Source organism: Heptranchias perlo, chromosome 8, assembly GCF_035084215.1.
Source record: "Heptranchias perlo isolate sHepPer1 chromosome 8, sHepPer1.hap1, whole genome shotgun sequence".
Taxonomy (NCBI): domain Eukaryota; kingdom Metazoa; phylum Chordata; class Chondrichthyes; order Hexanchiformes; family Hexanchidae; genus Heptranchias; species Heptranchias perlo.
In genome coordinates this window covers 6,114,847-6,142,813 of record NC_090332.1, presented here as the reverse complement: position 1 = coordinate 6,142,813, position 27,967 = coordinate 6,114,847, and the positions used below count along the sequence as shown (strand labels likewise).

At 45.0% G+C, this 27,967-nt stretch overlaps 1 protein-coding gene across 1 annotated transcript in view; it reads right to left on the bottom strand.

Moving 5' to 3' along the window:
• LOC137324294 (NHS-like protein 1) overlaps positions 1-16,085 on the bottom strand; it is a 224,082-nt gene extending 207,997 nt beyond the window's left edge. The window contains exon 1 of the mRNA XM_067988436.1: positions 15,368-16,085. Within this exon, the coding sequence (XP_067844537.1) occupies positions 15,368-15,794 (427 nt within the window). The 5' untranslated portion in view covers positions 15,795-16,085. The remainder of the gene's footprint in view (positions 1-15,367) is intronic.
• Between the last annotated feature and the right edge of the window lie 11,882 nt (positions 16,086-27,967).

The following is a 27,967-nucleotide window of genomic DNA, read 5'->3' as shown; positions in this document are numbered from 1 at the left end:
CTGATCACAGCACCGCACCCAAAGCCTTTTCAGGAGAGAAGAAAATGTTACATGGGCGATTTACTGGAAGGCTGCCTGGGGCTTGCAGAACAATACCCAGCTTCAGGCCAGCATGTTTGGGTGGGGAGTGAGGGAAGAAGAGAGACAAAAGAAAACAGAGGTAAAATAGGAAAAGAGAAGTCTGAGAATGAAAAGAGTCATCTGGTCTCACGTTGGGACCTTGTGCAGTGAACCATACTCGCTGGTACAAATCAGATTCAGAACAGCAGTCCTCGAATTCCCAGACGTACAGTAATGCTGATCACATCACTTTAGACAGAATGATTTATCTGCGTCGTGCAGCTGCCTACTGCCCCATTGTTTTGGGTGCCATATGGCTAATCTGTGGCTTCAGAATCCAACCACGTCACCATAAGCAAGTTCGGCCAGGACAGTTCTCCGGAGCGAGTGCAGTTCTGCTCTTCTCCCCCCCCCACCCTTCTCCTGAAGGGAGCGACTCTTCCATGGGGTGTGGTGCAGTGGGCATCAGCAACCGTGCGGTAGCATGCCCGAGTAACCATTCTCCATGCGTGAACCTAGTCCGTGGGTGCAAGCAAGGCATTCAGCCATGGTTGATCACTGCAGCACCTGATCCTGCTCTCACTGAACGTTCACATGCATGCACCTCCACCAGGAGTCATTGGGTGGGGGGGGCGATCAGACTTGTGACTGAATTTACGGTTCTTTTTTTCCCTTTCTTTAGCGCAGGAGAATGCTGAGCCCAACTGCAAAACCTCTACTGCTGCTCCAGCTGAGGCCTGCAACTCAACACAACCAGGGATCGAATCAGAAAATTCCTGCCGTTCACCATTTTAAATTCTGTTTGTCAGCTTGGCTCAGTTAGTAGCACTCCTGGGTCAGAAGGTTGCGGGTCTGAGCCCACAATCTAGGCAGACACTCCAGAACAGTGCAGTACTGAGCAGGTGGTGCACTGTCTGAGGTACTCTGCTCTGAACGAGACATCAAACTATATTTGCCTGTTCTGATGCTTCAGGTGGATGTTGCAGATCTCATTTCACTTCTCAAACGACTTGCATTTATACAGCGTAAAACGTCCCAAGGCGCTTCACAGCAGCGTTATCAAACAAAATTTGACACCGAGCCACACAAGGAGATATTAGGACAGAAAAGGTTGGTCAAATAGGTATGTTTTAAGGAGCATCGCAATGGAGGAGAGGTAGAGAGGCAGAGAGGTTTAGCAAGTGAATTCCAGACCTTAGGGCCTAGGTGGCTGAAGACACGGCCGGCAATGGTGCGGCGAAGGAAATCAGGGATGCACAAGAGGTCAGAGTTGGAGGAATGCAGAGTTCTCGGAGGGTTGTAGGGCGGGAAGAGGTTACAGAGAGAGCAAGCAAAAGCTCCCACGTTCCAAAAACAAGGAGCAGCTGATCCACCAACATCCAGCGAAGAACACAGACTGAAAACATAAAATCTCACTCTCGGGCAACAAACAGTGGCTGCATGAAAGTCATGATAAAAACCTCCATGGGTAGATCTCCAGATACCTCAATGACCTGTATGCACAGTAATGCACATTTAACTCGCAATTATTATTCCCCCAACTCCTCAAAGCATCTGCACGTCTGCCCCCCTTTTTGTTTTTAAAACATACACAAATCTGAAGCCACAACCAGGCTACACCTTGTTAAAAAGCCTTTTGGGTTCCTCTCCCGGTGGGAGCTCGAAGCCAACCGCACTGCTCAGTCACACAAAGTACAAGGGTGGCTGGCCACTGCTGGGCTTAACCCAAATGGAGACCCCATCTGTTTGGTAGTGACGGTATTAACACAAGCACTGCTCAGAGACGGGACAGGGCGGGACAGAATGAAAGAAGGGCTCCTTCTCTATTGGAAAAGGAATACAAACAAAGCTTCCCTTCCCCCCACCAGAAGCCATCGTTTAAAGCGGAGGATTAAAGTCTGTGGATTTGGTCTTTGAATTAAGAAGTCTGTCTGAGAATAATGTACTGCTCCCCCCTCCCCATACAAAAACAGTTTAAAGTAAATCTCTCAGAATAAGAGTTTTCAACACCATGCTTATTTATTCCCACCCCACACTTTACTGGTCTTCCCTCAACCACTACACCCCTCCGCCCCCCCACCAAAGACGCCTGGGGCAAGATGATGATATCCTCCAATATTCCTACCCCTCCTCCATCTAATGACAGAGAACGCGGAATCCAAGTACACTTTTAATTGAACGTTAAACCATTCGCAATCTCTACATGTTTCAAGCAGGAGTGCTGATGAGCAGACAGTACAATATCCATCCCATAACCGGCAGTCACGTCAACAACCAAACTACTCTCATCACCACACCACAAGCAAGAGTAGCTCTGCCTGATAAACTTGTAAAGGGTTTACACACACACACACACACCTGCTTGTTTTCTCGCAGCTTAAAAATAATTAAAGTATTACAACGTTTAATTTTTCAATATTTCATTTTGCTTTTAGAAAAAATCACTCTGATCTGGCCATCCCCCGTGACTCGAGAAGTAAAGTTATTGTGTCTAAGACACATACACCAAGGAGGTCCTGGGTTCGATCCCAGTGCTGGGTTGCTCACTCACCTGGTGCAGCATTGGGGGGGGGGGGGGGGGTAGGGGCGCTTTAATTGGCTGCAGTGCCCCTCCGAGTTAGTGCCCCTGATTCCGATCCAATGCCTCCTACTGGAAAGTTATGAACACTGAGAGAAGACAACATTAGGGTTGGTTGTGATGCCTCCCATAGTCGAGTAGCCCACTGACATTCACCAAAGCTCACAAGTGAAGAATGGCTGAAAACTCCCCTGAAATCATGCTCCTTTGGGAGAGGAAAAAATTGTGGGGGGGGGGGGGGGAGGGAAAGAGAATATTTCAAATTTCATTTACAGTATTAGCTTTGGACCACCTCTTTCTCGCCCACCTATATCTAATGTATAGAATAGCAAAGTAAATAATTGGAGTGGATGAACTGGCATTGCTAAACAATTAGAACAAATTCTAAACTAGCATCACAAAACTGACAAAAGCATTACAGGTTAGAAAAAAGGATCTGAAAGAGGTGCTGAGATGGAGAATTAATGAGCGTCAAAGATAGTCGTTGTTGTTTGTAGTACCCAGGAGACAAATCTTAACTAAAAACTGATCAATGGCCAGCTCTTAACACTGGGCTCTCATTCTTTATTAATGACTTCTATGGAGTGTCCAGCTGATCTCACTGGAAAGATTGTCTGAGCTACTTTCACCCATCAAAAGAACAAATTTGATCTTTGCCTCGTCTTGTCATCAGTGCTGGGTGAAAACTCAACTCCTATTGCCTCAATTCTTCCTCAGACTGACTGTTTCACTTGGAGTCAAAGCCCATCTCCTGGAGAAACCGCTGTTCAAAGGAATAACAGGCCGAAAGAGTGAACATTCAAGAGTGATCAAACGGTGTAGACATAGAATGATGAAGTTATGGAATAATGGATACCCAAGAGCAAGTTATAAGAAGAAATAGGAGCAGGAGTAGGCCAATCGGCCCCTCGAGCTTGCTCCGCCATTCAATAAGATCATGGCTGATCTGATCCTAACCTCAAATCTAAATTCATGTCCAATTTCCTGCCCGCTCCCCGTAACCCCTAATTCCCTATACAGGCTGCAATTGAATCGAGGGGTTGGGATGAAATCGTAGATCACAATAGCGGAGTGATGCATCTTTATATAGAATCATACAGCACAAAAGGAGGCCATTCGGCCCATCGTGCCTGTGCTTGTGCCAGCACTTTGAAAGAGCTATCCAATTAGTCCCACCCCTGCTCTTTCCCCAAAGCCCTGCAAAAGTTTCCTTTTTAAGTATTTAACCAATTCCCTTTTGAAAGTTACTATTGTATCTGCTTCCACCACCCTTTCAGGCAGTGCATTCCTGATCATAACAACTCGCTGAGTAAAAAAAAAAATTCTCTTCTCATTTTGCCAATTATCTTAAATCTGTGTCCTCTGGTTACAGATGCTCCTGCCACTGGAAACAGTTTCTCCCTATTTACTTCTTTAAAACCTGAATTTTCATGTCAAGTGACCTTGTGTAGCACGGGATCCCCACGAGTTTGAACACACTCAGCGGGTAGCTGGCCAAGGCTGTGTATAGGAAGTCTCGGAGGTAGTGAAAATATCAATTTCTGAACAGATTTGAGCAGCAACAAAATCATTTATCCTAGTAATTACTGTCATCTTAAAAAAAAAATCAAGAAACAACATGCAGTTAATTGCTGAGAAAATTCACATCCTGCACTAAGTAGAACAGTTAGCAGGCACAGATTCACAGAGAGCAAGAGCAGGAAACTCACCCGCAGCCTGCACTTGGCAAGACTCATTTTCTCTACAACAGTGACTATACTTCAACACTACTTCATAGAAAGACAGAAAGAAAGACAGAGTTGCATTTATATAGTGCCATTCACGACCTCAGGACATCCCGAAACACTTGAAGGCTACCTAGCACCAGTGGAACTCCATCTTTTGAGAAGAACGAACGAACTTGCATTTATATAGCACCTTTCACAACCTCAGGACGTCCCAAAGCGCTTTACAGCCAATGAAGTACTTTTTGAAGTGTTGTCACTGTTACAATGTAGGAAACACAGCAGCTAACTTGCGCACAGCAAGATCCAGCTGGCAGCAATGAGATAATGACCAGATAATCTATTTTAGTGATGTTGGCTGAGGGATAAACATTGGCCAGGACACAGAGGAGAATTCCCCTACTCTTCTTCGATATAGTGCCGTGCGATCTTTTATGTCCACCTGAGGCGGCAAATGGGGCCTTGGTTTAACGTCTCATCCAAAAGATGGATTGGCTGTGAAGTGCTTTGGGATGTTCTGAGGTTGTGAAAGGCACTATATAAATGCAAGTTCTTTCCTTTCCTCGTTAAGGATCATGAAAGACAGTTTTTAAAATCCCGGGTTATTTCCCTACTTCGATTTCTATTATCAAAAAATATTGGGGGGAACTAAAGGGGAAAAAACTGGTTGAGAGAGAATCATTTTCTGTCCATGGCCCAGAGAACATCACAAAATAATCAAGACAAATGCAGCTCTTCCAGCTTCCTTAGAAAAAGATGACTCTGTACAGGTTGGGCCAGGAGCTGAAGTGCTGTTTGGGCCAGGAAGATCATCAAATATATAAAAATTCAAACTCTCCCTTTCTTTTTGTGCCAAAGATCGAATGCAGAGACGTGCACAGATCGCATTCGTGAAATAATTTTCAGCACAAAAAAGACAATTCGTAGTTTTTTTAAAAAATTAAATTCAGGACACAAACTTTTTTTTATATAAAACTAATTCAACAACCCAAAGAGAGAATTCCGGGTAATTTATGCAGGTTGCAAAAAAAATTGGCAAAACCTGACTTCAGTGATCCATATCCGTCATTGAAGCACTTTAAGTGATATTGCAACGTCAGCTCATTGCTGCCTCTCCGCTGCTACTAATCCACTGACAGAACCATCTGCTGAATGGGGAACAGTGGAGCCCCCGCCTCCCAGCCAATCTTTGCGATGATGGCTCAGTAGATAAACGCATCACAGAGCCAGGCAAGCCAGAAAGGTCCCAGGTTCAATCCCTGCTCTGTAGTGAGTTTGCTGACTTCAACAGTGAGGGTATTTCAACTAGTGGCTGAAGTGGGGGGAAAAGTGAAGAGGAATGCATCAGCAAGGAGGAGCTCAGCAAGTTTGTTTTAGAGAGTGCTTATGTGGCGAGAATTTCAAATCAGCACCCCCCCACCATATTCCCCTCCATTAAAGGAGGCTTTCAAGTATTTAGTAGTGCTCCCCCCCCTCCCACATGCAAGTAATGCTAAAAATTAATAAAGCATTTAGTCCTAATGGGCCAAAGGAAACATTTGTAGGGCTAAGGGAAAGAGCAGGGGGAGTGGGACTAATTGGATAGCTCTTTCGAAGATCAGCACAGGCACGATGGGCCGAATGGCTTCCGTCTGTTCTGTATGATTCTATGATACTCATTTTGTTGTTTTCCGCTCATGGGGAGCTGCTTCAGGTTACCTCTCATCAGGGAACAGCTCCAAAAGGAAATTCTAGAAATAGGCATCCAGCACAGCCACCAGCAGGAAATGTCAGTGTTGGCCAAATGCACCACAGTCTCTGGGCAGTGCTGGCACCTCCCAGCTTAGAATATCTCCTTCCAGACAAGATGTTAAAAGAGCTATCCAATTAGTCCCACTCCTTTGCCCTTTCCCCATCGCGCTGCAAATCTTTTCTTTTCAAGTCCATCCCTTATTCCCTTTTGAAAGTTACTACTGAATCTGCCTTTTAGGCAGTGTATTCATCATAACAACTCGCTGCATAAAAAAAATTCTCATCTCCCCTCTGGTTCTTTTGCCAGTTATCTTAAATCTGTGTCCTCTGGTTACCAAGCAACCCACCAGTGGAAATGGTGTCTCCTTATTTACTCTATCAAAACCCCTCTTCATTTTGAACACTTCTATTAAATCTCCCCTTAACCTTCTCTGCTCTAAAGGAGAACAAACCCCAGCTTCTCTGGTCTCTCCACATAACTGAAGTCACTCGTCCAAAAAATTCACAATTCAGACACTTATAGTGGAGTAGGCTACGGTTAAACTCGGATTTGACAGAATGAGAATTTTCTGGCTACCCCGCAGATGCAAGATTCATTAGTTCAAGGAATTCCCAATTAAAAAGCCATTAAGAGCAAAGAGAAATGTAGGTTAAAAGTCAGCTACTGTTTAGTTTGTACATCAATATTTAAACAAAAGAAAGAGTTAAAGGGGAGCCCTGGTATTCAAATGCTTCAGTGCAGATCCAGCAAAATTATGAATTCACATGTCAAATCCTGCTTGCACTACTCAAACACAAACAAAAACAGTCCCAGGCAGGGAGTTGCTGAGTGGCAGGTGCTCCCAGCTCTTTCCAGGTTCGATGTAAACACATCTAACAAAACATTCTGGCTCCTCACCCCCTCCCCCAACACACACGCAAACGCACGCGCACACGCACACGCACCCCCACCCCCAATAACGCTGAACGCACACCCCCAATAACGCTGAACGCGCGCACACGCACCCCCAATAACGCTGAACGCGCACACACGCACCCCCAATAACGCTGAACGCGCACACACGCACCCCCAATAACGCTGAACGCGCACACACGCACCCCCAATAACGCTGAACGCGCACACACGCACCCCTAATAACGCTGAACGCGCACACACGCACCCCCAATAACGCTGAACGCGCGCACACGCACCCCCAATAACGTTGAACGCGCGCACGCGCACACCCAATAACGCTGAACGCGCGCACACGCACCCCCAATAACGCTGAACGCGCACCCCCAATTAACGCTGAACGCGCACACATGCACCCCCAATAACGCTGAACGCGCACACACGCACCCCCAATAACGCTGAACGCGCACACACGCACCTCCAATAACGCTGAACGCGCACACACGCACCTCCAATAACGCTGAACACACACACACACACACACACCCCTCCAATAACGCTGAACACATACACACACGCACCTCCAATAACGCTGAACACACACACACACACCTCCAATAACGCTGAACACACACACACCTCCAATAACGCTGAACACACACACACACACACCTCCAATAACGCTGAACACACACACACACACCTCCAATAACGCTGAACACACACACACACCTCCAATAACGCTGAACACACACACACACACACACACCTCCAATAACGCTGAACACACACACACACACCTCCAATAACGCTGAACACACACACACACCTCCAATAACGCTGAACACACACACACACCTCCAATAACGCTGAACACACACACACACACACCTCCAATAACGCTGAACACACACACACACACCTCCAATAACGCTGAACACACACACACACACCTCCAATAACGCTGAACACACACACACACACCTCCAATAACGCTGAACACACACACACACACACACACACATCCAATAACGCTGAACACACACACACACCTCCAATAACGCTGAACACACACACACACACCTCCAATAACGCTGAACACACACACACACCTCCAATAACGCTGAACACACACACACACCTCCAATAACGCTGAACACACACACACACCTCCAATAACGCTGAACACACACACACACACCCCTCCAATAACGCTGAACACACACCTCCAATAACGCTGAACACACACACACACACACACCTCCAATAACGCTGAACACACACACACACACACACATCCAATAACGCTGAACACACACACACACCTCCAATAACGCTGAACACACACACACACACCTCCAATAACGCTGAACACACACACACACCTCCAATAACGCTGAACACACACACACCTCCAATAACGCTGAACACACACACACACCTCCAATAACGCTGAACACACACACACACCTCCAATAACGCTGAACACACACACCTCCAATAACGCTGAACACACACACACACCTCCAATAACGCTGAACACACACACACACCTCCAATAACGCTGAACACACACACACACCTCCAATAACGCTGAACACACACACACACCTCCAATAACGCTGAACACACACACACACACCTCCAATAACGCTGAACACACACACACACACCTCCAATAACGCTGAACACACACACACACCTCCAATAACGCTGAACACACACACACACACACCTCCAATAACGCTGAACACACACACACACCTCCAATAACGCTGAACACACACACACACCTCCAATAACGCTGAACACACACACACACACACACACATCCAATAACGCTGAACACACACACACACCTCCAATAACGCTGAACACACACACGCACCTCCAATAACGCTGAACACACACACACACCTCCAATAACGCTGAACACACACACACACCTCCAATAACGCTGAACACACACACACACCTCCAATAACGCTGAACACACACACACACACCTCCAATAACGCTGAACACACACACACACCTCCAATAACGCTGAACACACACACGCACCTCCAATAACGCTGAACACACACACACACACACCTCCAATAACGCTGAACACACACACACACACACCTCCAATAACGCTGAACACACACACACACCTCCAATAACGCTGAACACACACACACACCTCCAATAACGCTGAACACACACACACACACCTCCAATAACGCTGAACACACACACACACCTCCAATAACGCTGAACACACACACACACACACCTCCAATAACGCTGAACACACACACACACCTCCAATAACGCTGAACACACACACACACACCTCCAATAACGCTGAACACACACACACACACCTCCAATAACGCTGAACACACACACACACCTCCAATAACGCTGAACACACACACACACACACCTCCAATAACGCTGAACACACACACACACCTCCAATAACGCTGAACACACACACACACCTCCAATAACGCTGAACACACACACACACACACCTCCAATAACGCTGAACACACACACACACCTCCAATAACGCTGAACACACACACACCTCCAATAACGCTGAACACACACACACACACCTCCAATAACGCTGAACACACACACACACCTCCAATAACGCTGAACACACACACACACACCTCCAATAACGCTGAACACACACACACACCTCCAATAACGCTGAACACACACACACACCTCCAATAACGCTGAACACACACACACACACCTCCAATAACGCTGAACACACACACACACCTCCAATAACGCTGAACACACACACACACCTCCAATAACGCTGAACACACACACACACCTCCAATAACGCTGAACACACACACACCTCCAATAACGCTGAACACACACACACGCACCTCCAACAACGCTGAACACACACACACGCACCCCCAACAACGCTGAACACACACACGCACCCCCAACAACGCTGAACACACACACACCCCCAACAACGCTGAACACAAACACACGCACCCCCAACAACGCTGAACACAAACACACGCACCTCCAACAACGCTGAACACACACACACGCACCCCCAACGCTGAACACACACACACGCACCTCCAACAACGCTGAACACACACACACGCACCCCCAACAACGCTGAACACAAACACACGCACCTCCAACAACGCTGAACACACACACACGCACCTCCAACAACGCTGAACACACACACACGCACCTCCAACAACGCTGAACACACATGCACGCACCTCCAACAACGCTGAACACACACGCACGCACCTCCAACAACGCTGAACACACACGCACCTCCAATAACGCTGAACACACACACACGCACCCCCAACAACGCTGAACACACATGCACGCACCTCCAACAACGCTGAACACACACACACGCACCTCCAACAACGCTGAACACACACACACGCACCCCCAACAACGCTGAACACACACACACGCACCCCCAACAACGCTGAACACACATGCACGCACCTCCAACAACGCTGAACACACACACACGCACCTCCAACAACGCTGAACACACACGCACGCACCTCCAACAACGCTGAACACACACGCACCTCCAACAACGCTGAACACACACACACGCACCTCCAACAACGCTGAACACACATGCACGCACCTCCAACAACGCTGAACACACACGCACGCACCTCCAACAACGCTGAACACACACGCACGCACCTCCAACAACGCTGAACACACACACACGCACCTCCAACAACGCTGAACACACACACACGCACCTCCAACAACGCTGAACACACACGCACGCACCTCCAACAACGCTGAACACACACGCACCTCCAATAACGCTGAACACACACACACGCACCCCCAACAACGCTGAACACACACACACGCACCTCCAACAACGCTGAACACACACACACGCACCCCCAACAACGCTGAACACAAACACACGCACCTCCAACAACGCTGAACACACACACACGCACCTCCAACAACGCTGAACACACACACACGCACCTCCAACAACGCTGAACACACATGCACGCACCTCCAACAACGCTGAACACACACGCACGCACCTCCAACAACGCTGAACACACACGCACCTCCAATAACGCTGAACACACACACACACACCTCCAATAACGCTGAACACACACACACACACCTCCAATAACGCTGAACACACACACACACACCTCCAATAACGCTGAACACACACACACCTCCAATAACGCTGAACACACACACACACACCTCCAATAACGCTGAACACACACACACACACCTCCAATAACGCTGAACACACACACACACACCTCCAATAACGCTGAACACACACACACACACCTCCAATAACGCTGAACACACACACACACCTCCAATAACGCTGAACACACACACACACACACACCTCCAATAACGCTGAACACACACACACACACCTCCAATAACGCTGAACACACACACACACACACACCTCCAATAACGCTGAACACACACACACACACCTCCAATAACGCTGAACACACACACACACCTCCAATAACGCTGAACACACACACACACCTCCAATAACGCTGAACACACACACACACCTCCAATAACGCTGAACACACACACACCTCCAATAACGCTGAACACACACACACCTCCAATAACGCTGAACACACACACACCTCCAATAACGCTGAACACACACACACCTCCAATAACGCTGAACACACACACACGCACCTCCAACAACGCTGAACACACACACACGCACCCCCAACAACGCTGAACACACACACGCACCCCCAACAACGCTGAACACACACACACCCCCAACAACGCTGAACACAAACACACGCACCCCCAACAACGCTGAACACAAACACACGCACCTCCAACAACGCTGAACACACACACACGCACCCCCAACAACGCTGAACACACACACACGCACCTCCAACAACGCTGAACACACACACACGCACCTCCAACAACGCTGAACACACACACACGCACCTCCAATAACGCTGAACACACACACACGCACCTCCAACAACGCTGAACACACACACACGCACCTCCAACAACGCTGAACACACACACACGCACCCCCAACAACGCTGAACACACACACACGCACCTCCAACAACGCTGAACACACACACACGCACCCCCAACAACGCTGAACACACACACACGCACCTCCAACAACGCTGAACACACACACACGCACCTCCAACAACGCTGAACACACACACACGCACCTCCAATAACGCTGAACACACACACACGCACCTCCAACAACGCTGAACACACACACACGCACCCCCAACAACGCTGAACACACACACACACACCTCCAACAACGCTGAACACACACGCACGCACCTCCAACAACGCTGAACACACACGCACCTCCAACAACGCTGAACACACACGCACGCACCCCCAACAACGCTGAACACACACACACACACCTCCAACAACGCTGAACACACACGCACGCACCTCCAACAACGCTGAACACACACGCACCTCCAACAACGCTGAACACACACACACGCACCCCCAACAACGCTGAACACACACACACGCACCCCCAACAACGCTGAACACAAACACACGCACCTCCAACAACGCTGAACACACACACACCTCCAATAACGCTGAACACACACACACACACCTCCAATAACGCTGAACACACACACACACACCTCCAATAACGCTGAACACACACACACACACCTCCAATAACGCTGAACACACACACACACACCTCCAATAACGCTGAACACACACACACACACCTCCAATAACGCTGAACACACACGCACGCACCTCCAACAACGCTGAACACACACGCACGCACCTCCAACAACGCTGAACACACACGCACGCACCTCCAACAACGCTGAACACACACGCACGCACCTCCAACAACGCTGAACACACACGCACGCACCTCCAACAACGCTGAACACACACACACGCACCTCCAACAACGCTGAACACACACACACGCACCTCCAACAATGCTGAACATACACACACCTCCAACAACGCTGAACACACACGCACGCACCTCCAACAACGCTGAACACACACGCACGCACCTCCAACAACGCTGAACACACACGCACGCACCTCCAACAACGCTGAACACACACGCACGCACCTCCAACAACGCTGAACACACACGCACGCACCTCCAACAACGCTGAACACACACACACGCACCTCCAATAATCTGGAACTCGCTCCCCAAAAAGCTGTTGAAAATTTCACAAGATTGATCGATTTTTGTTAGGCAAGGATAACAGGGGCTAAGGAACCCAGGTAGGTAGCTGGAGTTAAGATACAGATGAGCCAAGATCTAATTGAATGGCAGAACAGACTCGAGGGGCTGAATGGCCTCCTGTTCCTAATTACATTCAACACACACACACCCCCAATAACATTGAGCACTTCTGCTCAATCAACCTTCAGCACTTTCAACATTCCCAAAGAGATCACATTTCAAAATTTAAACATTTTCACCAGTAAAAAGTATCCAATGGTTTTTTTTAAAATTAAAGATGAAATCCTAACAAAACAAGATTAAAACTAATGAAAGAGACAAAGGACCATCACTTGGCTGGAGAATATACTACAGAAAGTCACACTTTCTCAGCTGTGTCATTGTTTGTCTGATAACGCTCCTGTGAAGCGCCCTGGGACGTTTTACTACATTAAAGGCACTACATAAATGCAAGTTGTTGTTGTTAAGCAGATATACTTTTATGTTCTTGTGATGTGCTTCTTGTGTGATAGTCATAATCACCTCATGCTATTCCAGAAGCTGCCACCACTAGCGACAGAACTGTAAGCACCAATACTTTATCCTTATATTACTAGAAATCCTCCCTCCAAACACAGACACATTTGAAAGGGCAAAGTCTATAATTGTACAGTTGTACGTACAATGTAAGTGGACCTATCCAAACATTTTAAACCGCAATTCTCCTTTAACTGAAATCCCAGTGACGACATTGAACTGGTGTCAAACACGGCCTACTCCTGATAATTCAAGATTTTTGCAGGGCAAAAAAAAATATCAAATTATCCAGTAATTCAAATTAATCAAACTTCAAAATAAGTGGGGACCGTACAAAAAAAAAGCTTTTTTTCCTCTCCTCTCCTGAAGGTTTTGCTTCCTTGTGGAGTTCACCAGCTGCCAGTCATCGTGTCCCAAGTGCAGCCTCAACAACGATAACTGGCAGGATATTTGACTTGGTGGGGCATCACAGCAGAGACCGATTCCACCCACAGGTGTACATGCGTGAGAAGTCAATCACAACTGGAGCTCCTGGATAATTCTATCCTCTCTGATCCGGAGGCACGGAGGGAGACTGTAGCAACCCTACCACCGCCTCAGCTGAGATTAACCATGTTTCGTGCCGATCTGGATTGAACATGGGACCACCTTAACCGGTATGGCTAGCTACATATTTGGGTAACACTTGCTGAGCCCATTCGAGATTTTTAATTTCAAAGGTTTTACACAAAATTATATGCTATACCATGCTAAAAACTTTTCAAAAACATTTTCACTACTGAGTACTTGGGAAAGAGACAAAATTTACAAGACAAAAAAAATGGTTAAAGGAAAACAGACGTAAATATCACTCTTGAATCTAAACATTCGGGTAGAAAAATAACAATGTCTAAAATTATATATTATTTAGTGCAATAAATATAGACTTCAACCAGAAATACCAAAGATCACAACACAAAATTACAGCTTCCTTACCCAACAAAAATTCATTAAAAAAAACAGCAGCCTACTTCAAGTCAAAAACAAGTCAAGGTATCTCACTAATCAAGTCTACTCTGCACATATATATATATATATAGGCTGCACCTAGGCCATCGTCAACACAAACAAAAACAACCAAATTAAAAATGCAACATACTATTTTGTTTAAATTTCCAGTACAAAACGTAGTTTGATGACACTCTGCATATTCTAGTGTCTCAATCAGGTTGAATTTAAATGAAAACACACAGCCCCAGTCCCTCTCAGGAGTCCAAAGAGAATTGACCCAAATTAATTTTAAAAAGGGAATTTTAAATATATATTTCTATATATTCCATGAATGTTGACCTATAAAAGTTTAGAATTTAGTTTATCGTATATTTGCTGCAAACATGTGATATCCTAAATTATGAACTTTTTATAGGGCAACATTCAGGGAATGTCCAAGAACGTAGAAAGTTCCTTGAAACTTTTTTTTTAAAGAAAACAGCACAACTCAAGAGAAAGGCGTCCCAGGTGTTGCAATGTTTTGCACCAAGTATCTCTCATGTTTAAATACAGTTTTGTACACTTACGGACGGCGACCTTCTTGGCGTCGAGCCGCAGGGCGCGGTGTTGCAGGCTGTGGAGCCGGCTGTGGAGGCGGCTGCAGCGGACGCACACGGAGCTCGCCTCCACCTCCAGCTCCTGGAAGATGCCGCCTGCGAGTCGGCTGAGGTCGGCGAGCTGCCGGAGCAGAGAGGCGAGAGTGTGGCCGGACACGTCCTGCAGGCTGTCGAAGAGGAAGGCTCGCCTCCTCCGGCTGTCGGCACTGCGCGGCGGGGGCTCCTGCTCAAACTGCTTCTTCCTCCTCCTTCTCCTCCTCCTCCTCCTCTTCTGCAGCCCATCTCCATCCTCCTCGTCCCCCTCCTCATCTTCACCATCTTCCCAAACTCTTCCAAAGTCTTCACTCCTCAACCTAGACACCAGCCGGGGCTCCACTATCCTCTTGTAGAAAGGCATCCTCCTAAAACTTTTCCCACCTCCTACTTGCTAAAGCTTTGTTTTTTAAAAATATATATTTTAAAGCTAAGTTGGGCATTTCCAACTTTCCAATAGGACTCCCCCCACAGCCTCATCCGCCATATTTTTACATTCAATGTTGGCACAGAGTCACTGCAAAAAATACCCCACACAAACTCAGAAGTACCAGAAGGACTGAGAGAAAACTCCACTCACTAACTGCCAGGAGCAGAGGAAGGAGGGTGGGCGCTCCAGAAAATCAGGAACAGCAGCAACCTGAATTAAACACAAGGATCAGGGAATCACTGGGAAAACCAGGAACAGCAGCAACCTGGACTCAAACACAGTAGTCAGAGAGTCACTGAGAAAACCAGCAATTACAGGAACATGAACTAAACACAAGGATCAGAGTCACTGAGAAAACCAGGAACAGCAACCTGAATTAACACAAGGATCAGAGTCACTGAGAAAACCAGGAACAGCAACCAGAACTCAACACAAGGATCAGACTGCCACTGAGAAAACCAGGAACAACAGCAACCTGAACTCAACACAAGGATCAGAGATAAAAACAGAAAATGCTGGAGAAGCTCAGCAAGTCAGGCAGCATCTGTGGAGAAAGAAACAGAGTTAATGTTTCAGATCGGTAACCTTTCGTCAGAGCTACCACAGATGCTGCCTGGCTTGCTAAGTATTTCCGGCATTTTCTGTTTTTATTTCAGATTTCCAGCATCTGCAGTATTTTGCTTTTATCAAGAATCGGAGAGTCACTGAGAAAACCAGGAACACAAGCAACCTGAACTCAACACAAGGGTCAGAGACAAAAACAGAAAATGCTGTACCTGATTTGACTCGAATTCACCCTCCTTGTCCGTTGTTCCTTTTTTTTTCTTCAATCCTTGAATCTCATTGGTTAAGGAGATAGACTGTTGGTCCCGTCGTTCACTAAGGTCCCCGATGCCCCACTGCCCTCACTGCGCCGTTATCAGCTCGCACTTCCGCAAATTACAGCTCGAATTATATTCGAGCTGAAGAGTGCAGGAGAAAGTCTAACTAACCGCGCATCCCACGAGATGCCCCACTCCGGCAAGATTTGGCCCATTTAATCGCAAGAGTAGGACAAGGGGACATGGATTCTAACTAGTAAAAGGTAAATTTAGATCTCATGTCAGGAAGTGCTTCTTCACACAAGGAGTGATCAATATGTGGATTAAACTTCGAGGAAGAGGCAAAAACCTTGGAATTTTTAAAGGAACAATTGAAGGCTGAAATGGGGAACTTTAAGGTCTTTCTGGGTCGATGAACTAAGACATGTCTTCCTCATCCGTAACTATCTTGTGAACAGCAACCTGAACTCAACAAAGGGGATTTACCATATCTAAACGATTACGTATCTTGTAAACCCCAGTAAAGTCTCCTCTCCATCACTCCGTTCACCTTTCTCCAAGTCTTTCTTAGCAACTCAAGTTCTCTGACACTAGGGATCAGCCTCAATAAGAAAGATGGGAATAAGTCCAACCTGAACTTAAAATGAACAACAGTGAGCTGGTGAGAAAACTGGGAATAATAGTAACTGAGCTCAGCAGAGGCAACAGAATCGGTAAGAAAACTGGAAATAATAGCAACTCGCAACTGAACACTGGGATCAGTCGGTGAGAAAGACAGGGGTAACAGCAACCTGGAAATAGCTCATGTATCAGAGTAAGAGAGAGTTACTGTCAGTGAGAAAACCAGGAACTCACACAGAGAGTCAGTCAGAAAACCAGGAATAACAGTGAACACTACCGGGATCACGGAGAGGCAACAACAACAGCTTGCATTTACATAGCGTCTTTAACGTAGAAAACATTCCAAGGTGTTTCACAGAGGTGTAATCAGACACAAATGGATGCCTAGTCAAAGGGGAAGATATTAGAGACAAACGGAGATTGTGACATTGTGCTTACGTGTTATATTCAAGTTGCCATTCCTGGGTTTCTTACCGACCCTCCGATCCCTGTATTTAGTTCTGGTTTGCTGTTAATCCTGGTTTCCTGACTAACTTTTGATCCCTGTATTGAGCTTACATCAATGTTATTCCTAGTTTTCTCAGTGATCTCTGTGCCTTGTTCAGGTACCATCATTCCTGGTTTTCTTACTGACTCTCTAATCCCAGTATTGAGTTTAGGTTGCTGTTATTCCTGGTTTTCTCTGGATGCTGGCACTGAGGGCAAAAAATTGAAAATTTTAGTAAAATATTAAAAAATGAAACAGTTGTTCAATAGGGACTACTGGCATGAAGTGTATTCAGGATGAATGAATTTTGTGAACTCTTGCTGATACACTGGTACTATCTACACCAAGCAACATGCAATAAAATCTCCTTATCCAAGATTAATGGCTCGGATTATCCCAATTGGATCAGATTAGCATTTTGTGTCACTTTTTCTCACTTCCATTCCCATATCCCTTTCAACAAAAGAATGGAATGAGAAAAAAAAAGCATTCAGCCCATCAAACCTACCTCACAAACGATGTATAATCTACTCTGCTCAACTCCTGGCAGAAAGCTCCAAATAAAATTCCCTGATCCCCAAAATTAATTTTAGCTGCTTTGTATTTTGAAGCCAGCCAATTAAATCACCACAAGTGCCATCGCCTTTAAAAGCCTCACATGTGAAACATTATCAAAGGCCTTCTAAAATTACAAGTGGATTTTATCTATTGAATATCCTCAAAGAAAGAAAAGACTTGCATTTATATAGCACCTTTCATGACCTCATGACATCCCAAAGCACTTTACTGCCAATGAAGTACTTTTGAAATGTAGTCACTGTTGTAATTTAGGGGAATGCAGCAGCCAATTTGCACACAGCAAGATCCCACAGCAATGTGATAATGACCAGATAATCTGTTTTCTTTTATGTGATGTTGGTTGAGGGATAAATATTGGCCAGGGCACTGGGGAGAACTCCCCTGCTCTTCTTCGAAATAGTGCCACAGGATCTTTTACGCCACCTTAGAGGCCAGACAGGGCCTCGGTTTAATGTCTCATCCGAAAGACGGCACCTCTGGCAGTGCAGCACTCTCTCAGTACTGCACTGAAGTGTCAGCCTGGATTATGTGCTCAAGCCTCAGGAGTGGGACTTGAAACCACAACCTTCTGACCCAGAGGCGAGGAGTGCTACCCCCTGAGTCAAGGGTGACACTTACATGCATAGTTTAGTTACCTTCCCAAAGAAATACAGTACATTAGTAAATCATTGCAACTTATTGTTTCTGAATCCATGTTCACCACTCCTGTGACCACTGTGCTCTTTACACAAACCTGGACAACATCTTGCTTTTTAGCATTTTACATGGCTTATAATTTCCAGGCTCATGCTTCACTATAGTTTTTTTTCCAATATTGGGATAACATGCTCTATTATGCACTCGTCATTTACTGTTCCTATCACAGCTTTGCCTATTTCCTCACTCACTTCCTTAACAATTGTAGGGTATATCCTGTCTGTTCCAGTTGCCTTGCAGACATTTCACTTCTTGAGCATAACAAAATATTTTACTGACCTTTGCATACGGTATTGATCTGTGGGACAAAAATGCTGGATCAGGAATTTGTCTTCATCCATCTAAAATGTTGGGAATATTCACTATTCGCTCACGAGTCCCACAACTTTTAATGTTCACAATTTGTGCAGGAAATTGAAACATTTAGAAAGCTACACTTAGAAGGTGAACTTTTTTTAAAAAATCTCCAGAAATTGCAGGATTGACAAGCGAATTGTGAGTGTTGGCTGCCAAACACCATTTCCTGATCCTGCATAATATATTGACCCTACACTGGTGAGACACATGCAATATATTAAGCAATCTACCCAATGTGTCAGCATTCTCATGGGACGATTGACACAGATTTGCACTATTTTTCTGGGAGACTTGCAGAAATTTGAGAAAAGTTTTAATTGGCTTTTGTGCAATTAACACAACAGTTCTGTCTTACCGTTGGCAGTGGTCAGACATTGGCAAATACAGTGGAAAAGCAGTCATTTTAATCCGGTGATGCAAACGTACATATTTGTTTTGTAGTAAATGGAAGACTTGCATTTATATAGAACCTCATCACATCTCTCAGAAATGTCTCAAAGCACTTTGTGCACATTGGGCTACTTTGAAGTTCAGTGACTTGTTACATGGTCAAACACAGCAGCCATTTTGCACACAACATGGTCCCACAGGCAACAAGATAAATAGCCAGTTAATCGGTTTCACTTTGGTGATATGGTTGACTAAGAAATCTGAAGAACTCCATTCTTTTTGAATAATGGGATCTTTAACATTCACCTGAATCAGCAGAGTTGTCCTCTGCTAATGACTCATCAGAGACTTAGTGATGCTGTTAGTTCAATATGGACAGCAATGTTTCTTTTGTACTTTTTAGTGTTTTATTTTGCACTTATGAAGGTGAGAGGTGTATCCTTTCCACTTTTTTGCACCGGTGTCACTGTAAGGCACTGTCAGGTCAGATATAATGGATTAGGTAGAAAGAAGAATGAACTTACATTTACATAGCGTATTTCACGACCTCAGGATGCGGCAAAGCGTTTTACCGCCAATGAAGTGTAGTCACTATTGTAATGTAGGAAACACGGCAGCCAATTTGCGCACAGCAAGGTCGCACAACCAGCAATTTGATAATGACCAGATCGTTTGTTTTAGTGATGTTGGTTGAGGGATAAATATTGGCCAGGACACCGGGGAGAACTCCCTGCTCTTCTTCGAAATAGTGTCATGGGATTTTTAACGTCCACCTGAGAGGGCAGACGGGGCCTCGATTTAACATCTCATCCAAAAGACGGCATCTCCAACAGTGCAGTACTCCCTCAGTACTTCACTGGAGTGTCAGCCTAGATTTTGTACTCAAGTCTCTGGACTGGGTCTTGAACCCACAACCTTCTGACTCAGTGGCGAGAGTGTTACCAACGGAGCCATGGCTGATACTTGTAAAGATCCCTTGCTTCTACTCCAACTATCTGCCTTAACCCCCAACATGGAAAAACACCTACTACTGCACCATTGTGATATTTCAAATTCCAAAACAACACTCTGGGGTTTCTCTGTGGTTTGCCCGTATTGGGTTTGCCAATTTACTGCCAACCAGTCCAGGCTGAGATCAGCCAACTCAACGCAGACCAAGAAACAACAAGAAGAACTTGTATTTTTACATAGCCCCTTTACTATAGTCAAATCGTTCCAAGGTGTTTCAGAGAAGTGGACGTCAGACTGGAGCTGGGGTAGGGAGCACAGTTATGGAGGTGACTGAAGGCACAAATGGACAGGTAGGTTTTAGAGAGGCTTTTGAAGTTGAGGAGAGATATAGCAAGACAGAAGGGTTTGGAAAGAAAATTCCAAGGTGTGGGGCAAGGGGAGTGAGGTTGTTCTGCCAATGATGGTGAAGTGGAAGGGTGGAGGAACATAAAGTAGCCCAGAGCTAGAAGAGGAGGTTACAGGGTGCAGCAAGGTCTTGGAAGGATTTGTAAGTGAGAGACCAGTGCGATTGGGGGCAGGGAATCATTGGTGAGGACAGGGGCAACAGGCAAACAAGACAGGATGTGGACAGCAGAGTTTTGAATGAGTTGGAGTTTATGTAGGGTGGAGTTCGGGAGGCTGGTGAGGGGAAGAGTGGAAAAACCGAGCCTGGAAGTGACAAAAGAGTGGATGAGGGTTCGAACCTAGAAGCTCCCTGGTTTATGTGACTCAGTAGCACACCACAGAGCCAATTTCACAAATGTGCACTGGCTTCTAACAAGACATCCAGCCGATGTACGACTTGAAGATGGATGGGTTGGTAGGAAAAGCCGTGAAGATTAATTTTAAACAAATTCTCTAAGATGAAGCTCTGCAAATAAAATAATTAATCTGGAGGTTTTAGTGCCAGTGGCCACTAATGAGTTCTTGTACTAATAATAAAGCAGTAAAAAGAAATGAGTGTCATCATTAATTGCACTACCATGGGAGTCACAGTTTAATTGGGAAGGCTAAATAGAGAAAAAAATTCCATGTGTGCATCTGGTCCATTATATTTGTAATTAGTTTGGCTAAATTTTTAATTTAATATATTTTGTGCTGTTGCCTCAAGGACCATTTAATAATTAACCTTTGTGTACTAAACCAGATTTCTTTTTGCTCCAATGATTGAATGTTAATTTCCGACAATAATGAAGTAGGATAATAGGAAGCCCCCAGAACAAGATGTTTTACTTCCAGTTAATATTTTGGGTTAATTTTTGTGCTGAATAATGAAAGAAAGAACTTGCATTTATATAGCACCTTTCATGACCTGAGGATGTCCCAAAGCGCTTCTGATCACTATCCAACGATCAGAACGAAAAAGTGCCCCTGCATTGATGTCAGGTGAGGACGGGATTAGGTTCAACTGTGATGCCCCCAGCCACGTTCAAACAGCCTCTCTAGGCCCATGTTGAGGATGGCCACTTGGGTGAGGGTGGTGGAGTTTGCCCAGCAGCCACAGGACTGTGCCCCACCATGTGTCAGCCAGGGTCAGACACGTCACCATGCTTACAAGTCTCTAAATCAAGCTACTGAGACATCCAGACAGGTAGCGTTTCTGTTTGCCCGATCTGAAATACAATGCTCTTTCCCTGTACACAGACCACCCACATAAATTGAGAGTGATTAGGCACAAGGTTGGCAAGAGCCAGGACTTGGGGAACTTCGTGTGCGCTCAGAGATAACCCCCTGAGTTTAATTAGCTAATATTAATTGGCTCAGTTGGTAGCACTCTCGCCTGAGTCAGAAGGTCATGGGTTCAAGTCCCACTCCAGGGACTTGAGCACATAATCTAGGCTGACACACCAGTGTCTATCGAGTCATTGGATAGAGGGAGTGCTGCACTGACGGAGGTGCCGTCTTTCAGATGAGATGTTAAACTGAGGCCCTGTCTGCCCTCTCAGGTGGATGTAAAAGATCCCATGACACACTTTCAAAGAAGAACAGGAGTCCCTGGTCCTGGCCAATATTTATCCCTCAACTAACATCACTAAAAAACAGATTACCTGATCATTATCACATTGGTGTTTGTGGGATCTTGCTGTGTGCAAATTGGCTGCAGCTTTTCCTACATTACAACAGTGACTGCACTTCAAAAGTACTTAATTCACTGTAAAGCACTTTGGGACATCCTGAAGTCGTGAAAGGTGTAATATAAATGCAAGTTCTTTCTTTCTTTTAAAGCCGCACAGATTACCAGTGCAAGATGCTATGTGCCCACCCTACAAGCTTTGGCTTGAATGGAATATCTGGGGCTGAGTGGGAAGAATGCCAGTCTCCTCCCCAGTGGCAATTCTATCTCTACAGTCTTACTAATAAACCAGGCTGGCTGGTCAATCACCAAGAGTACTGCCAGGCACCCTGCCTTAGGTATTGCATTACTGAGTTTGCCACAGAAGAGTAACATCAGAAGAGGGCAGGAGAAAAGGAGGGGGAAGGAAACTGGGCATATATATAAAAAAATAACTGAGGCACGTTAAAAAAAAATATTACAGATGAAATAGGATACCTGCAGCTGACTTCAATCCAAAATACTAGAGTAAGCATACCCACCCCTCCCCCCATAGCACTGGAAATAAAAATGTTAATATTGAAAATTAACATGTGCTGTTACACAGACCATTATAATATAAAGATAATATAAAAACTTGCACAGCTGAAAATGCAACTTCAGGCACGCATAATAATAAATTAATCTTTTAAAGAGTTGTCTAAATGACTCAAACCAGTTGCAAGTACAAATGTCCTAAACTGCCACCCTAATAAAGAAAGACTCGCGTTTCTACAGCAACTTATCATGCTGAAGTGTCTCCAAGCACTTCACAATTCATTATTTTTGAAATGCCGGGTCTGTTGTTTAGACAAGCACGACAGCAATTCTGCACCAGGAAGGTCCCACGAACAGCAATGAAATGAACAACGCAGGTAATCCACTTTTAGATGGTTTTTGTTGAAGGGAGGAATGTTTGACACCACAGTTCTCTATATTTCTACCGTACAGGTAACAAGGGTTGGTCGAAGCCTCCAATATCCCGTGGTGGGCGCGAGTTAGTGTTCATGCTGAGCTATTGATTTCTCGCCATTGTTTAAGCACTGGACAGAGGCTGGGTGCTTATCTGCAGGGACTGAGGAAAAGGCAGCGGGTCATAAGATAAATACGGACGAGAGAGCCATTCAGCCCACTTAGCTCATCCATTCAGAATAAAAATAAACTTACATTTCCATCACACCACCTAATTGTCTCAAACTAATCCAAGTTTCTGTATTTTTGCCTCCACTACTCTACCTGAAATTCCATTCCAAATGTCGATCACTCTTTGCAGGAAGAAATTCTTCCTGATCTCTGTTCTACATTGGCCTTTTATCCTCTGCTCTCTTGTTCCAGTGTCTTGACTTACCAAGAGGCAGTGTTCTGGATTAACTTAATCTATATTATTTAATATATTCTAACCATCTATAAAATCCCTTTCTCAGTTACTTCCTTTCAAGGCTAAAGTGCCCCATTTTATCCAGATTTTTCTCATAACTCAATCTTTCAATACCAGAGATCAGCCTCATATGGCTCTCTCTCCTCTGTACCACCTCCAGGGCTTGAATGTTTCCCTTATGTCTTCTTGTTGGCCAAAATGCAACACAGTACTCGAGGTGCAATCTGATCAGGGCACTGGTTCCAAGCTTTAGCTTGGCATCCTCCAATTTACACTCAATTGATTTAGTAATATTATTCTATTCACTTTGTTCATTGCTACTGCACCAAGTTTTGACATGTCAACTGCCGAATCTACGACCATTCCCAGATCCCTTTCCACTTCACCGTTAGCCATCTGTACACCAACCCTAGCATTCTGATTGCACATCCATTTTTCCACCCTGTGTCAGCAAGCCATCTGATTCTGGAGGATGTCTTAGTCGAGCCCCTTCATGATCTCACCCAACATGCACACTTTCCAACAGCAACCTGGACTGATAACCCTCACTAATTTTTCACCTCTCCAGCCCACAAACACTGAAATGTTTCCACATCAGTAAGGCCAATACCACACTAGTCAGGGCATTAACAACTGGGCCTAGGTAGAGTGGATAGGAAGGGTCTATTTCCCTTAGCAGAGAGGTCAATAACCAGGGGGCATAGATTTAAAGTAATTGGTAGAAGGATTAGAGGGGAGCTGAGGAGAACTTTTTTCACCCAGATGGTGGTGGGGGTCTGGAACTCACTGCCTGAAAGGGTGGTAGAGGCAGAAACCCTCATCGCATTTAAAATGTAAATGGATGTGCACTTGAAGTGCCATAACCTACGATGCTACGGACCAAGAGCTGGAAAGTGGGATTCGGCTGGATAGCTCCTTTTCTGCCGGCACAGTCACGATGGACCGAATGGCCTCCTTCTGTGCCGTAAATTTCTACGATTCTATGATAAATGGCTCAGTGGGTGAAACACTGACACACACACACACACACATTTTAGATATATTTTATGGTTTCAAATTAGATACCTATTATGCTTTGACTTGTGGATTAAGAGATCACGAAATGTGTGTGTCTCTTTACATTTTGCTTGCAATACTAAGTGGTGTAGTGTTTTTCCTCCCTGCCCACCTCTCCTGAACAGGGTGACTGAATCACAATCCAGTGCTTCATACACATTACTATTTATGTATCAATCTTGACAATGAGTGTCAGCAGGCTATCTAACTGCAGTGAGGGCATCACAGCCAAGCCCGATACTTTCCTCTCCCAATTGCCCGCACACACTTGCAAGTAGGGGGTTACTAGTCTGTGGCTAGGAGTGGGAAGCCAGATTGAATTTTTTTCTCCTGCCCTTATCCATGGTTGCCGAGGCCAAATAGCACACTAATGGATGTACGATCCACGTTATTGAGTCACAAACTAATCATATAGATTCACTGTAGTGAGTTACCTATATTTACTAACTGTCATGAGTTCCCCTATATTTAATTATGGTGCAAGTTACCTTATATTTAGTTATTGTAGTGAATTACCCTATATCTAGTTCCTGAAGTGAGTTACCCTATATTTAGCTATTGTAATGAGTTACCCAATATTTAGTTGCTGTAGTGAGTTACCCTATATTTAGTTACTGTTGTGAATTACATAAGAAATAGGAGCAGGAATAGGCCATATGGCCCCTCGAGCCTGCTCCGTCATTTAATAAGATCATGGCTGATCTTCGACTTCAACTTCACATTCCTGCCCGATCCCCATATCCCCTGATTCCCCTAGAGTCCAAAAATCTATCCATCTCAGCCTTGAATATATTCAATGACTCTGCAACCACAACCCTCTGGGGTGGAAAATTCCAAAGATTCACAACCCTCTACATGAAGAAATTCCTCCTCATCTCAGTTTTGAATGGCCACCCCCTTATCCTGCGACTATGCCCTCTAGTTCTAGACTCTCTAGCCAGAGGAAACAATCTCTCAGCATCTACCCTGTCAAGCCCCCTCACAATCTTATATGTTTCAATGAGATCACCACTCATTCTTCTAAACTCCAGATAGTATAGGCACATTCTACTCAACCTCTCTTCATAGGACAACCCTTTCATCCCAGGAGTTAATCTAGTGAACGTTCATTGTACCACCTCCAAGGCAAGTATATCCTTCCTTAGATAAGGAGACCAAAACTATACACTACTCCAGGTGAGGTCTCACTAAAGCCCTGTACAACCATAGGAAGACTTCATCACTCTTGTACTCCAACCCCCTTGCAATAAAGGCCAACATGTCATTTGCTTTCCTAATTGCCTGCTGTACCTGCATACTAACTTTTTGTGTATCTTGTACGAGGACACCCAAATCCCTCTGAACACCAACATTTAATAGTTTCTCACCATTTAAAAAATATTCTGTTTTTCTATTCTTCCTACCAAAGTGAATAACCTCACATTTCCCCGCATTATACTCCATATGCCACCTTCTTGCCCACTCATTTAATCTGTCTATATCCCTTTGCAGACTTTTTGTGTCTTCCTCACAGCTTATTTTCCCACCTAGCTTTGTATTGTCAGCAAAGTTGGATACATTACACTCAGTTCCTTCATCTAAATCATTAAAATAGATTGTGAATAGCAGAGGCCCGAGCACCGATCCTTGCAGCAGCCCACTAGTTACAGCCGAAGAAAGAGCAGTTTATCCCTACTTTCTGTCCTTTAATCAATCCTCTATCCATGCTAATATATTACCCCCAACCTCATGAGCCCTTACCTTGTGTAACAACCTTTTATGTGGCACCTTATCGAATGCCTTTTGAAAATCCAAATATACTCATCCACTGGTTCCCCTTTATCTACCCTGCTAGATACATCCTCAAAAAACTCTAATAAATTTGTCAAACACAACTTCCCTTTCATAAAACCATGTTGACTCTGCCTAATCATATTATCATTTTCTAATTGCCCTGTTACCACTTCCTTAATAATGGATTCCACCATTTTCCCGATGACTGATGTCAGGCTAACTGTCCTTTACTCTCCCTGTTTTCTCTTTTCCCACCCTTCTTGAATATCGGGGTAACACTTGCTACCTTCTAGTCCACTGGGACCATTCCAGAATCTAGAGAATTTTGGAAGATCATAACCAATGCATCTGCTATCTCTGCAGCCACCTCTTTTAGATCCCTAGGATGTAGGCCATCAGATCCAGGGGATTTGTCGGTTTTTAGTCCCATTAGTTTGTCCAGTACTTTTTCTCTAGTGCTATTAATTGTTTTAAGTCCCTCAATCTCACTTACCCCTTAGTTCCCCATTATTTTTGGTATGCTTTTTCTGTCTTCTACTGTGAAGACAGATACAAAATATGTGTTTAACACATCTGCCATTTCCTGATTGCCCATTATAATTTCTCATGTCTCAGCCTCCGTTTACTGTGACCAATGTTTACTTTTCCTACTCTCTTCTTTTTTACATACTTGTAGAAGCTCTTTCAATCCATTTCTATATTTCTTGCTAGTTTACTTTCATATTCTATTTTCTCCCTTTTTATCAATTTTTTGGTCGTTCTTTGTTGGTTTCTAACTCTCCCAATCCCCAGGCTTATTACTCTTCTTAGCAACATCAATCTAATACCCTCCTTAACATCTTTAGTTAGCCACGGGTGGATCACTTT